This window comes from Ovis aries, chromosome 25 (assembly GCF_016772045.2).
Source record: "Ovis aries strain OAR_USU_Benz2616 breed Rambouillet chromosome 25, ARS-UI_Ramb_v3.0, whole genome shotgun sequence".
In the NCBI taxonomy this organism is placed as follows: Eukaryota; Metazoa; Chordata; class Mammalia; order Artiodactyla; family Bovidae; genus Ovis; species Ovis aries.
The window spans coordinates 8,438,646-8,451,127 of record NC_056078.1 but is presented as its reverse complement, the minus strand read 5'-3'; the positions used below and the strand labels follow the sequence as shown (position 1 = coordinate 8,451,127).

The 12,482-nt window shown below is 46.4% G+C and overlaps 1 protein-coding gene across 1 annotated transcript in view; it reads right to left on the bottom strand.

Moving 5' to 3' along the window:
* EDARADD (EDAR associated via death domain) overlaps positions 1–6,904 on the bottom strand; it is a 65,927-nt gene extending 59,023 nt beyond the window's left edge. Inside the window, exon 1 of the mRNA XM_027962270.3 lies at positions 6,705–6,904. Coding sequence (XP_027818071.1) covers positions 6,705–6,735 — 31 coding nt within the window. The 5' untranslated portion in view covers positions 6,736–6,904. The remainder of the gene's footprint in view (positions 1–6,704) is intronic.
* Between the last annotated feature and the right edge of the window lie 5,578 nt (positions 6,905–12,482).

Genomic DNA, 12,482 nt, shown 5'->3' with positions numbered 1-12,482 from the left:
CACGTGAGCTCCAAGGAGGCAAGGCCAGCAGGTCAGTGAGGGGCTGGTGGGGACCTTCCTACTGCTACTGGCTGCCACTACACTCTCCCAAAGCTGCCTCCACTCTCCTGGGTCGGTGACTCTACACGAGGCAGTGCATGCTACGTCGCTCCAGTCATGTCCAGTTCTTTGCAACCCTTATGGACCATAGCCCATGAGGCTCCTCTGTCAATGGGATTCTTCAGGCAAGAATACTGCAGTGGGTTGCCATTTCCTCCTCCTGGGATCTTCCCAACCTAGGAATCGAACCCCATCTCTTTCCTCTCCTGCACTGGCAGGCAGGTTCTTTACCACTAGTACCCCACACAAACCAGAGATCACCCCAAATGAGCTGGTAACTGGCCAAAGAGGATCTCACTGCCGGCAGTGAGAAGATGTTTCATTCATATGAGCATCTCCTGGGGAGCTCCTCAAAAGGCATGAGCAAAACCCAATGGTGAACTGATGTCACTGGGCAGCTGGAGGGACACCCAGCCCGGCTCCCAGAGCCCCAGGTGAGAGCAAGTGAGAGCAAGTGAGGCCCACTTACTTCTCTGGGCCTCAAGATACCAGTCTTCACTATTCAGGAGTGAACAGAGAGCCTCCCCATGCTCTTCCAGCTTTGTAAGTTCACGAGTGGGGACTTCCCTGGTGGCCCAGGGGTTAAGATGCCGCATTCCCAGTGTAGGGGACATGGGTTCGATCTCTAGTTGGGAAACTAGGATCCTGCATGGCGCAGACAAAAGAAAATAAATAAATACTCTACATATATGTATATGATTTTTTTTAAGTCCATGAGGAGTGAAAAGTACAGGCCCCACAGGGAAAGGAGCATCTTCAGGTGAAAGTCACAGGAAGCCCAGTTACAATTACAGCTCCCTCTTACACAGTGCCCCCTCAGGGCTGCCTGGTTTGCACAGAGCCCCAGTTCATCCTCAGAGCCACCTGAGAAAGGACCATGTCTCTCCTTTGTCCATACTGAGTGCCCAAAGTCACAGGGCAAAGGAAGAGCCAGAATTTGGATCTGGGACTTTCTGACTTCAAAATCTGCCTGTTTTCCACTACCTTCAGGGTGCCAGACGTGGTCCATGCACTGGTCACTTGATGACAGGCTCTCCTATGGGGAGGGGGAGGGGGATTTCTGCGCCCAGGATTTCCCTTCTCATAAGGGTACCAGTCACGTTGCATGACAGCCCACTCTAATGACTTCATTTTGACTGCTTCTGTAAAGACTCTATTCCCAAATAAAGTCACATTCTGAGTTATTGGGGGTTACGATGCCAACAAAATTTGTGGGGTGCAGGGAAGAGTTCAACCTGTAATGATTCACTCTCAGGCCCTCAAGTTCATGTCCTTCCCATGTGCAAAATACATTCACCCAACATTCCCCAAAGTGGTCATCATGCCAGCATCAACTCTAAATGCAAAATCCCATCTACCCATCATCCACTCAAAGACCCAGCTCTCATCAGCTTCCAGATGAGAATTCCCAGGAGTCCTGGAGCCCGTGGACTGCAGCTGGCAGCCTCTCCACCAGGAATGACGGAGGAGAGCTGCCCAGCACAGAAACATACATGGGCAAGCTGCCCAAGAGCGGCCCGGTCATGTCCAGACGTCTCCCTTTATGAATCACGTTAGATAAGGGCCAAAAGTTCCTCGAGACAGTTTTTCAGAGGAAGTTCAAAGATCTCCTCTAAAGATGTTCTTTCAGGGAAACAAAGAGGAAAGCGTGTCACAGCTTACTGGCTTTCTCAAGTCTCGGGAGCCAAGAGAGTGAGGCCTCTTATGCTTCTTAGTGAAGAATTAAAGGCAATTCTTTGAACCTGTGATATCAGAGTTAATTTATTTTTCCTTTGTTATTATTTTTTGTACCTAAGCTTTTCTTTTGACCTACAGCTGTTTTCACTCCTGAGTCTAAAGAAGCCCTAGAGTCCTAACCGTATTCAGGATTACAGAAGCTCTCAGGGCAGGAGCGCTGTGTAATCTTCCTCCCCGTCTTAGGCGGCAGCCCTGCTCTGTCCTCCTTGGACCTCAGAGCAGGGGCTGAACAAGCTGAGAAGGAACCAGGGATCAAGAAGGTGTGCCTCTGGATGGGGGCCAAGCCGAGGGGGTCCAATCGAAGCGGGCGAGGGAAGGGGAGAGGAGAGGAAGAGACGAACCCAGGGACGGAAGAGGAGACACAGACGAGGGGAAACACTTGGGTAGAGAGAAGGAAACTTAGAGGCATGGTGAGGAAGGGAAAGAGAGGAAGCGGGCATTGGAAAAACCCATGGAAGGGGAAGGAAGAAAGGGAAATCGCAGCCTGTCACCACTTTCTGGTGGAGGAAGAACTGACTGGTCTAGCTTTGATAACAAGGATGCTCCCACTTTAGCCCTGGTTTAGTGCTACTGGTGTTTGCCAGAAGGACAGGGTGCCACCTCAGACCCATCCAAGCCAGGAAGGCTCAGAGGGGTGCAAGAGAGGTGAGAGGCCACCCAAGGGGCTGTCCTGAGCCAGTATCTAGGGCTAGGGCTCCCAGAGAGCAGCCCCACGGTGCAGTGCAAAAAGGACCCAGAGAATGCACAAAGGCAGAATATACGCTGATGTGCTCTGTGGCCCGGGGCACTTAACTCACTGCAAGGAAGCCATGAACTCTTCCACCTCCCCAGCTCTCTCGACTTTCAAAGCCTCCTTCTTCCTCTCCTTAATATCTGTATGAATGCAAACCAGATTTTATTCCTATTCAGCAGGCAATTCTGACTCATTCCATGTTGGACGGTTTATTAGTGGTAGAGACAGAGACTGACTACACTGTAACCAGCACGACTATTTTCCTCCCAATGTAAATTTTTAGTGTAAAGAGTTGTTTTTTAAATTAAGATCATACAGTATAATACTATTCACCTTTGTTATATGCATGTGGATATACCGAGATTTTTATTATTTTTCAACTTTACAAGGTGAACCCAGTTAACATATCTAACTCGATGAATCAGTTTCTAAGATGCCAACATGGGAAGAGCTTTTGCTGCCCACAGTTTAAGGCATTGTGCAGTTGCTAAGTTGTGCATGATTCTTTGCAACCCTATGGATTGTAGCACGCCAGGCTTCCCTGTCCTTCAACATCTCCCAGAGTTTCCTCACACTCATGTCCATTGAGTCAGTGATGCCATCTAACCATCTCATCCTCTGTCATCCCCTTCTCCTCCTGCCTTCAATCTTTCCCAGCATCAGGGTCTTTTCCAATGAGTTGGCTCTTCGCATGAGGTAGCCAAAGTATTGGAGCTTCAGCTTCAGCATCAATCCTTCCAGGGAATATTCAGGGTTGATTTTCTTTAGAATTGACTGGTTTGATCTCCCTGCAGTCCAAGGGAATCTCAAGAGTCTTCTCCAACACCACAGTTCAAAACATCAATTCTTCAGCGCTCAGCCTTCTTTATGGTCCAACTCTCACATCCATACATGACTACTGGAAAAACCATAATTTTGACTATAGGGACCTTTGTTGGCAAAGTAATGTCTCTGCTTTTTAACATGCTAAGTTTGTCATAGTTTGAGGCATAGGTATTTACATTTTATATTTTCCATTCATTTGCCTACAAAGGTCCATATAGTCAACGCTATGGTTTTTCCAGTAGTTACATATGGATATTAAGAACTGTACAGTAAAAAAGGTTGAGCACCAAAGAATTGATCCCCACAAACTGTGGTGTGGGAGAAGACTCCTGAGAGTCCCTTGAACTGCAGGGAGATCAAACCAGTCAATCCTAAAGAAAATCAACCCTGAATATTCACTGGAAGGATTGATGCTGAAGCTGAAGCTCCAATACTTTCTCCACCTAATGGGGAGAACTGAATCATTGGAAAAGACCCTGATGCTGGGAAAGATTGAAGGCAGGAGGAGAAGGGGACGACAGAAGATGAGATGGTAGGATGGCATCACCGACTCAATGGACACGAGTGTGATCAAACTCTGGGAGACGTTGAAGGACAGGGAAGCCTGGTGTGCTGCAGTTCATGGGGCTGCAGAGTTGGACATGATGGAGCGACTGAACAACAATTCATTTACTGAGATGACAAGTATTTAGCCAAGGCTTACTATGTGCTGTGTACGGGCCCGGGTGTTGGAGATAAACTGTCGAGCCTTCTGTCTAAGAACTCATAAATGGGGGAGAAAGACAATGGTGAAATTTCATGGCTAGAAACGGTGACAAGTGCTGGAAGGGTACACCAAGAGTGTGTAACGTAGAGCCAGATCTTTATCCATTTTTATCTGAAATCTGAATGGTGAGCAGGAGATAACTGGAGCGGGGTGATGAGCGGACAGGAACTTGAAGGGGGTCTTCCATGTGCAAAGGCCAGGAGGCAGGTGGTCCAAGGCTCTCAAGGATACAGAGGAGGTGGCGTGGCTGCAACCCAGAGAGACAGAGCAGGCTCACCGACTGAAGGGAGACCTAGAGGTCCATAACAGAGTACACTGTTAAAGGACTGAGATATATGCGAAAGTCAGCTCAGGTTTCTAAGTAGAGGAAGGACAGGTCTGAGTTGATATTAAAAGGTCACTCTAGCCACTTTTAGGTGATCAGGTTGGTGGAAAGCAAGAGTGGGTGTGGAAACACAAGTTGGGAGGTCAGTGCAGGAAATTAGGTGAGAGCATGGTAACTGGGTTTGGGGTAGAGACGGGAAAATTCCATTTAACAAGTTTCACATTATCACCACTTGTGGCTTCATTACAGAAATGAAAGGGGCAAGTGGGTGTGTCCTGGTGGTTATAGAAATGAAATGAGACATCAGAAAGAAGTCATTTTTAAATCTTTCTTTTCAATGGAAGAACTCTATCTAATTGATGATAGAATTCCAGAGTGGGAATGGACATGAGGGTATATTCAGATGCCTGAAGATGTTCCTAAGCATCTCTGCAAGTGACAGAGACATCTCTACTTAGGAAGGATCCCCATTCTTTGTAGGAAGCCAAAAAGAGCCCACCATAAGCTTAGGTTCTACCTTTTAAAAGTCAAGAGACAGGTTCATACCGAATGACATCCTGAGCTCTCTCGTCCTACCACGTGTGCTGGGATTCCAAGTCCCTTTGTTTCGGGTTGTGTGCGTCCGTCTTGGCTGGGCCACACAGACTGAGTACCACGACTGAAATTCTGGATCCTGCAATGCTATTACTGCCATCTAAGATCCCACTAGTTGCCCTGGTGGACTCATCATACTTTTGACTCACTGACGCTTTTATATGTGATGCTGTGTCCCAGCCCCCACCTTCTCTGGTGCCACTGACTGGGGGGGGAGTGGGGGGCCCAAGCAGACTTTCTATATATCCCCATTCAACGGGTCCCTATAAAGATATTTTTGAATCTCCCTCACCATCATCATTTAGTAAGATCTGAAACCACCATTCATAAAATCTAGCTTGACACCTCTTGTGCCTAGTCAGTTAGGTTTTCAGAAGAGGAGGTGTATGTGGAGACGAGAGTTGGGGGGCAGGGGCAGAATTTCTCCCTTAATTTCTCTTGTTTTTTCAAACAATGAGAATGAGGGAGGAGAAGGATATCCAAACAATGCATTTATTTTCCATTTCTTATAGATAAAATGTTTACCATTCCCTACTTGAAGAAAAATTTAGATCTTCCTTTAAGATCTCCAGGAAGCCCTCCCAGACCCAGCACAACACAATGCCAATTTAGTGATCTTCTGACTCAGCTCCAGGTACTTTCTGTCTCCTCCTAACTGCTCAAGCCCCAAGTGAACAATGAAACAGTCAAGCTCCCATGCTGCCCAAGAAATAGGAAACACGTCTTTAAGCAGTTCCATATACCTGGGTTTCTCCCTAACCTTTCCTGCCTAAACAAAACTAGAAACAGCCCCAGTGTGCTCTGGGGGATACATCATTCATTCATTTGGGTGTTCAACAAACATCCACTGAGGATTAGCCAAGGTTATGGGAGAGGAAAGACAGAATTCTCCAAGATGAAGTCTGAGAAAGATTCTAAATTCAAGTGAGATCAACAGCTAGATCCTGACCTCAGGTGCAACACAGTGTTTTACGGTTCTTAACTTCAAGTCAGATGGAAGAAAAGGATGGATCCTGGCTTCAGGTACAATGTTTAACGATAAGGACAGAACTAGCGGCCGTTCTAATCAAAGGCCTCTACAGGTGGGATCCACCGCTTGTTTTGCGGATACGTTTACGAAATAGCTCCAAGAGCCAATATTTAGAACCCAAAACATTTAATAAAAGTGAAACGAGGAGAGAAGAGGAGAAACGAAAAGCACGTGAATGGGGAGAAAGAACGAGCTCGGGAGGAAGAAAAGCACCCCCACCCACCCCTTGCGCTCTCCTCTGCCTGAGAGGTTTGAGAAGCTTGTTTCAACCTGGCACTCTGGGTCCAGAACAAAGCGGCTGGGGCCACAGAGCGGGAAGAGGAAAGGGCAGTCTCAGGCGTCCGAGGGGTTGACGGGGGCTGCGGGGGGCGCAGGAGGCGGGTGCCCCCAGCGGCCGCTCCCTCGGGGCCCGGGCGCCTCCGCCGTCTCCCGATCCGACCTGAGCGACCCTGGGTGGGGCGCCGCGGTCCAGGGTGGTCCCAGGTCGCCCCTCAGGGCTCGCAGGGAGCTCGGCCCCGACAGCCCTGCCGCAGCCGCTGGCGTCGCGACCCGCGGTCCCCGCTCCAGGTGAGGGCGCGGCGCGGTGTCACCTTACCTGCGCGCAGAGGGTCGTCCGGAGAAGCCATGGGGGCGGGGTGGGGCCGACGGGCGCCCGAGGGGCCGGGGCGGCCTCCGGGACTGGGGAGGAGAGCCGGGTGCTGAGCCAGGGAGCCCTGCAGTCCCGACGCGCGGGGAGCAGATCTCAGTGGCTCCGCGCGCCCCTCCTCCTCCAGCGCCTCCTCCGTCTCCTCCTCCGCAGCTCTTCCCCGCGCTCACTTCCTGCTTGGCAATTAGCAAAGCCCCTGCCCGCGCGTCCCGATCCCCCCCGCCCCCCAGCCCTGCGGAGGCGCGGGCCGGAACGCGGGTCCCACAGGCCGGAGCGTGGGGAGGAGTCCCCGGCTGCCCGGGACTCCCAGCGCCCGCCGCGGGCGCCCTTCCAGTCCCGCGTCCGGGTCCCCCGGCAGGTCCCGCCGCGGAGCTCGCGTGTCTGCTGCCCGGCACCGGCGGCGAAGCAATTATTAATTAGCCTTAAAACCTGGCTGCAGTCACGGGTCGCCCTACGGGCGCCTCATCTCGCCCCGAATCGGGACGCAACTTTCCTCCGCGCACAGGCCTGGGCTGAGATGCCTGGCGGCGATCTGATATTTAAACCATTTCCTGATCTTTAGGCAGTGAACGCCGCTGCATGATGGCACACGCTAATAATTTCTGTTTTGATTTTTCTTTGGCATTGGTTATTACATGACCTCCAGGTTAAGTGCAACACAAAAGGAGTGAGAAGAGGAGGCGTGATACACGGTCGCACAGCCTCGCTAGAAAGATAGCTTAGCACTCCCTTGGAAATGCCGAATCGGTTCTTTAATAAACGAAAGTCTAAATACAACTTCTGAACTTAAATGCCATTTCCACCCTCCCCCCGCCCCCGACCGGCAGCTCTTAAATCTACATTTCAGTATATCCCCCCAGAAGTGAATTTCCAGTTTTTGTCCCAAAACTGGCGGTAGCACCGGGTACCCCAAAGGCGGAGACTGGCCTTTGTGTTTGGAAGAGTGTGTATGGATATTTTTGTATTAAAAAACATTTAAAAGCAAAAAAAAAAAAAAAGGTATTTTAAATTTTTAATTTTCATTTCATTTTATTCCAGTTATGTGCGCACGACTGGAATCCTTTACTAAGAATATATATATGTTGGTTATATTTTAACTAAATCTAGCATCAATCATAAATCTTTTTTTATATAGTGGTTACAGGTAATTTAAAAGGAATCTCTTAAGGGTTTAAAATAATCTCTGTCTTTCTTCGCAGGTAAGAATTGAAAGGTAGAAATTAACTGGAAAGAGATAACTAATAGCTTTTAGTCAATTTATCAGAAAGGAGCAGCCTCTAGCTAAAACCCAGCTCTAAAAATGCAGGAAAGCAGAAAGTATCTATCATACATACCCTCTTGGCAACCAGAGGCCTGCTTTGTGCCTCTCCCCATCTGTTTAGTAGTCCTGAGGCCCATGGCACTCTCCAGATCCCAGACGGTTGCCTTATTCTCTAGAATATGCCATGGAAGGAACTAGAGGCTCAGAGAAGAAGGTCACACCGAGTGTGGACCTTCTGACGGAGAGCTTGCTGGGGAATTTGTGGGTGGGAGGATGAACTTCCTTTTGGTCTGCCTTCTGATAGGAAGGGAAATTTTTTTAAAGGGTGTTTTAGCATCCATTCTGAGGTTTGGTTTGTGGTTCTTTACTTCTCATGAAGGTGGAATTATTTCTGAGGTTGGTTCTCAAGAACCACATATCAAGTTAGGAACACAACCTCAAGCATTGTTCTAAAGCTGGTTTGCTTTTCAAAACCCTGAATTAATTGTTTTATTACTCCCAGTCTTATTATATCAAATAGAAGGCAGGTGGCAGAAACACACTTTAAGGTTAATTTTTTAAAAGAAAATGTACTATACATAATAAAGGTTATTATTCCCTTTCATCCTATTTCCTTGTACCTGATCTTATGAACTGCAACCATAACCCCTCATTACCTTATTTTTCCCATGTGTTTTGTGAACTCTAAAGGCTAATCCAAATGGAACTATTTTTTAAATTTACAAAAAACTAATTAAAGAACAACTATCATCCACCAGAGCTCCCAAAGTGCTCCCATACAATCTGTTGTCACACTGTCCGGCTTTGGCTTCTACTGATGCCTGCAGAGTGTTTTAAAACACTCTTTAACATAGATATTTTTTACTTTTCTTAATAGCACCTAGATTAACGCATGAATCTCAGAATCACAATAAATCACAGAGTCAGACATGCTGGGTTTGACTCATGGGTTTCTCACCAAGAGTTTTGTTACTTTAGCAAGTAATTGAAACTCCAAGTCTGTAAGAATGTGTAGGGTTATGAAAGTGAAATGAAATCATGTATATATAAAAATCCCCTTCATGGATCACAGCCTTGTCATGGTGAAAGGGCTTTTGTAACTCAGTGAAGTTATAAATCCACCCAAGATGGACGATGAAGAAGGCTGAGTACCAAAGAATTGATGCTTTCAAACTGGGGTGCTGGAGAATACTCTTGGGAGTCCCTTAGAGTGCAAGGAGATCAAACCAGTCAATTCTAATGGAAATCAACCCTGGATATTCATTGGAAGGGCTGTTGCTGAAGCTCTAATACTTTGGCCACCTGATGGAAAGAGCCGACTCATTGGAAAAAACCCTGAAGGGAAAAGGAGAAGGGGATGGCAGAGTATGAGATGGATAGACAGCATCACCAACTCAATGGACAGGAATTTGAGCCAACTCCAGGAGATGGTGGAGGATAGAGGAGCCTGGCGTGCTGCAGTTCATGGAGTTGCCAAGAGTCAGACACAACTTAGCAACTGAACAAGAACAACAAACAAATATATAAACATACCTAAAAGTGCCTTGCTTATAGTAGGTACAAATAAACCAGCTACCTTCCTGCCTTCATTCTTTCCTTGGAATTTAACTTTACTGTGAGAAGCTCCTATTCCCTTTGCTACAAAAAATGAACCAATATTTGTTATAATGTTCACACATAGCATGGATCAATGGATTGATTGATAGCTCTGTATGCACCAAAGAAAATGCCAAGCCCTGGGAAACCAAAGTAAGAAACTCTGAAATTTTAGGAGTCAGATTTGCCAATACTCATCCACAGTAGAACTGAAATGATGAAAGTTTAAAACAGGAAATGACATGTGTATAAAAAAGGGACTGAAGACATATGTAAGCCCAAGCGGCTTGGTGGTAACCACCTTCAGACTGACAAGTTTGCCATGGAAGCTTTCAGGCAAATTTTGAGACGTTCATTTATAAAGCTTTAAGTGGAGGGAAAACTGCTGGTCTTCTGTCTTTGCACAGACAATGACAGTGATCAGAAATGTTATCTTCAAAAGGGGAAAACAGCAACTCAAAACATAGCTTATTTGATTCATCACTGAAATATGTTGCTTTTTCTCATTTTACATTATTTTGGGTGTTATTAAATTTATGCAACCTGAGATAAAAAGTTATACTTCCTTATTTCAAAAGGTATGCATATTGTGAACAAATGAACCCAGTAAACTGGTTAGACCTGCAATGACAGCATGTGGGTTTAGGACCACAGGAGACTCCTTACATTCCAGAATGGGACAATCCCTCAGCTGAATTGATTTGATATACCCTTGAGGCCATATGTGTGGTGGAAGAGGCCCAAATGAGGGTTAGTAAGTTCATTTGAACAGGTATTTGCTGATGTTTGACTAGAGTATGTTAAAGCAGTGGTAATGAGTCTCTGTTGTTTTTGCTATATAACTTCTCATAGGAATGTCAGTTTTCTCCCGGAGAACCATCATTCCGCAGTCAATCCATATGATCAGGCAATGGCACCATCACCCCGCCTCCTGACTCTAAGGATTGGCACATGACCCAGGAATAGCCTTTCTAAGCATTGCTGAATGAGCCAACAAGCCTGGAAGATGCATGGGGCCCTCAGTGGGACAGCTGGGAGATGGGTTTCTTTTCTTTTTTTTTTTTTTTTTGGCCACACAGCATGTGGAACCTTAGTTCTCAGACTAGGGATCAAACTCCAGCCCCGTTCAGTGGAAGTACAGAGTCTTAACCACTGGACCTCCATGGAATTCTCAAGATGGGTCTTTACATACCCCAAGATCACAGAGCCTGTGTGCAGTGGGAAAAATAAGCAGGAGTGAAATGTTTGGGAGGGAGAGAGCCTTGAATGCCAGACAAAAGCACTTGAAACAATTTTTCAGCAACAGGAAGCCGGGAAGCTAGTTTTTGAAAAGTTGCATATGAAAATTGGTGTTTTTAGAGGATTAGTCTGGCAGCTGTGTGGAGGATAGGATGGGGTGAGGAGAGAATGCCGGCCAAGAACCATTTCATCTTTACAATACACTGTAATTTACTACAGAGGTGAATTTACATCCTTGTCCAAATGTGGGTGAAATTCATACTTGAAATTTTAAAATGTCTTTTTATGGCCCTTTATTTTTGGTGACCTTTTTAAGCATTCATTGTCTCACACCATTTGATTCCCTTGTAGGTTTGCATATATGCATAAAAATGATGTATTCCAAAATGTTAACAGAGGGACTGAAAAACTTAAATAAGCAAAATATTATCATTTTTGCTGATATGAATACTGTTTGACAGGGACACAATGTCCTGCTGCATATGTTAAAGCAGAAATAGTTCTCTTTTATTGGAATACAGTTGATTTACAATGTTGTGTTAACTTCTGCTGGACAGCAAAGTGATTCAGTTATATACATTTATATTCTTTTTTATATTCTTTTCCATTACGGTTTATCTCAGGATATTAAATATAGTCTCCTGTGCTATACAGTAGATGTGTGTTAGTCCCTCGGTTTTATCTGACTCTTTGCAACCCTATGAACCATAGCCTGCCAGGCTCCTCTGCCCATGGAATTCTCCAGGCAAGAACACTGTAGTGGGTAGCCATTTACTTCTCCAGGGAATCTTCCCAATCCAGGGATTGAACCCAGGTCTCCTGCATTGCAGGCAGATTCTTTGCTGTCTGAACCACCAGGGAGGCCCGTGCTATTCAGCAGGACTTCCATTCTGTATGTAATAGTTTGTATCTACAAACGCCAAACTCCTAGTCCGTCCCTCCCCTAAACCCTCCCTCTTGGCGACCACAGGTCTGTTCTATATGTCTATGAGTCAGTTTCTGTTTCATAGTTACGTTTGTGTCATATTTTAGATTCCACATATAAGTGATTCCATGTGGTGTTTATCTTTCTTTTTCTGACTTATTTCACTTAGTACAATAATCTCTGGTTGCATCCGGGTTGCTGCAATGGCATTTCCTTCTTTTTATGGATGAGTAGTTAGTATTCCATTGTATATATGCGCCGCCTCTGCCTTATCCATTCCTCTGTCAATGGACATTTAGATTGTTTCCATGTCTTGGCTATTGTGAATAATGCTGCTATTAACATACAGCTCGGAGAAGGCAATGGCACCCCACTCCAGTACTCTTGCCGGGAAAATCCCATGGACGGAGGAGCCTGGTGGGCTGCAGTCCATGGGGTCACCAAGAGTCGGACATGACTGAGCAACTTCACTTTCACTTTTTACTTTCATGCATTGGAGAAGGAAATGGCAACCCACTCCAGTGTTCTTGCCTGGAGAATCCCAGGGACGGGGGAGCCTGGTGGGCTGCCGTCTATGGGGTCGCACAGAGTCGGACACGACTGAAGCAACTTAGCAACATACAGCTGCATGTATCTTTTTGAATTATGTTGTTGTTGTTCAGTCACTAAGTTGAGTCCAACTCGTTTCGACTCTATGGACTGCAGC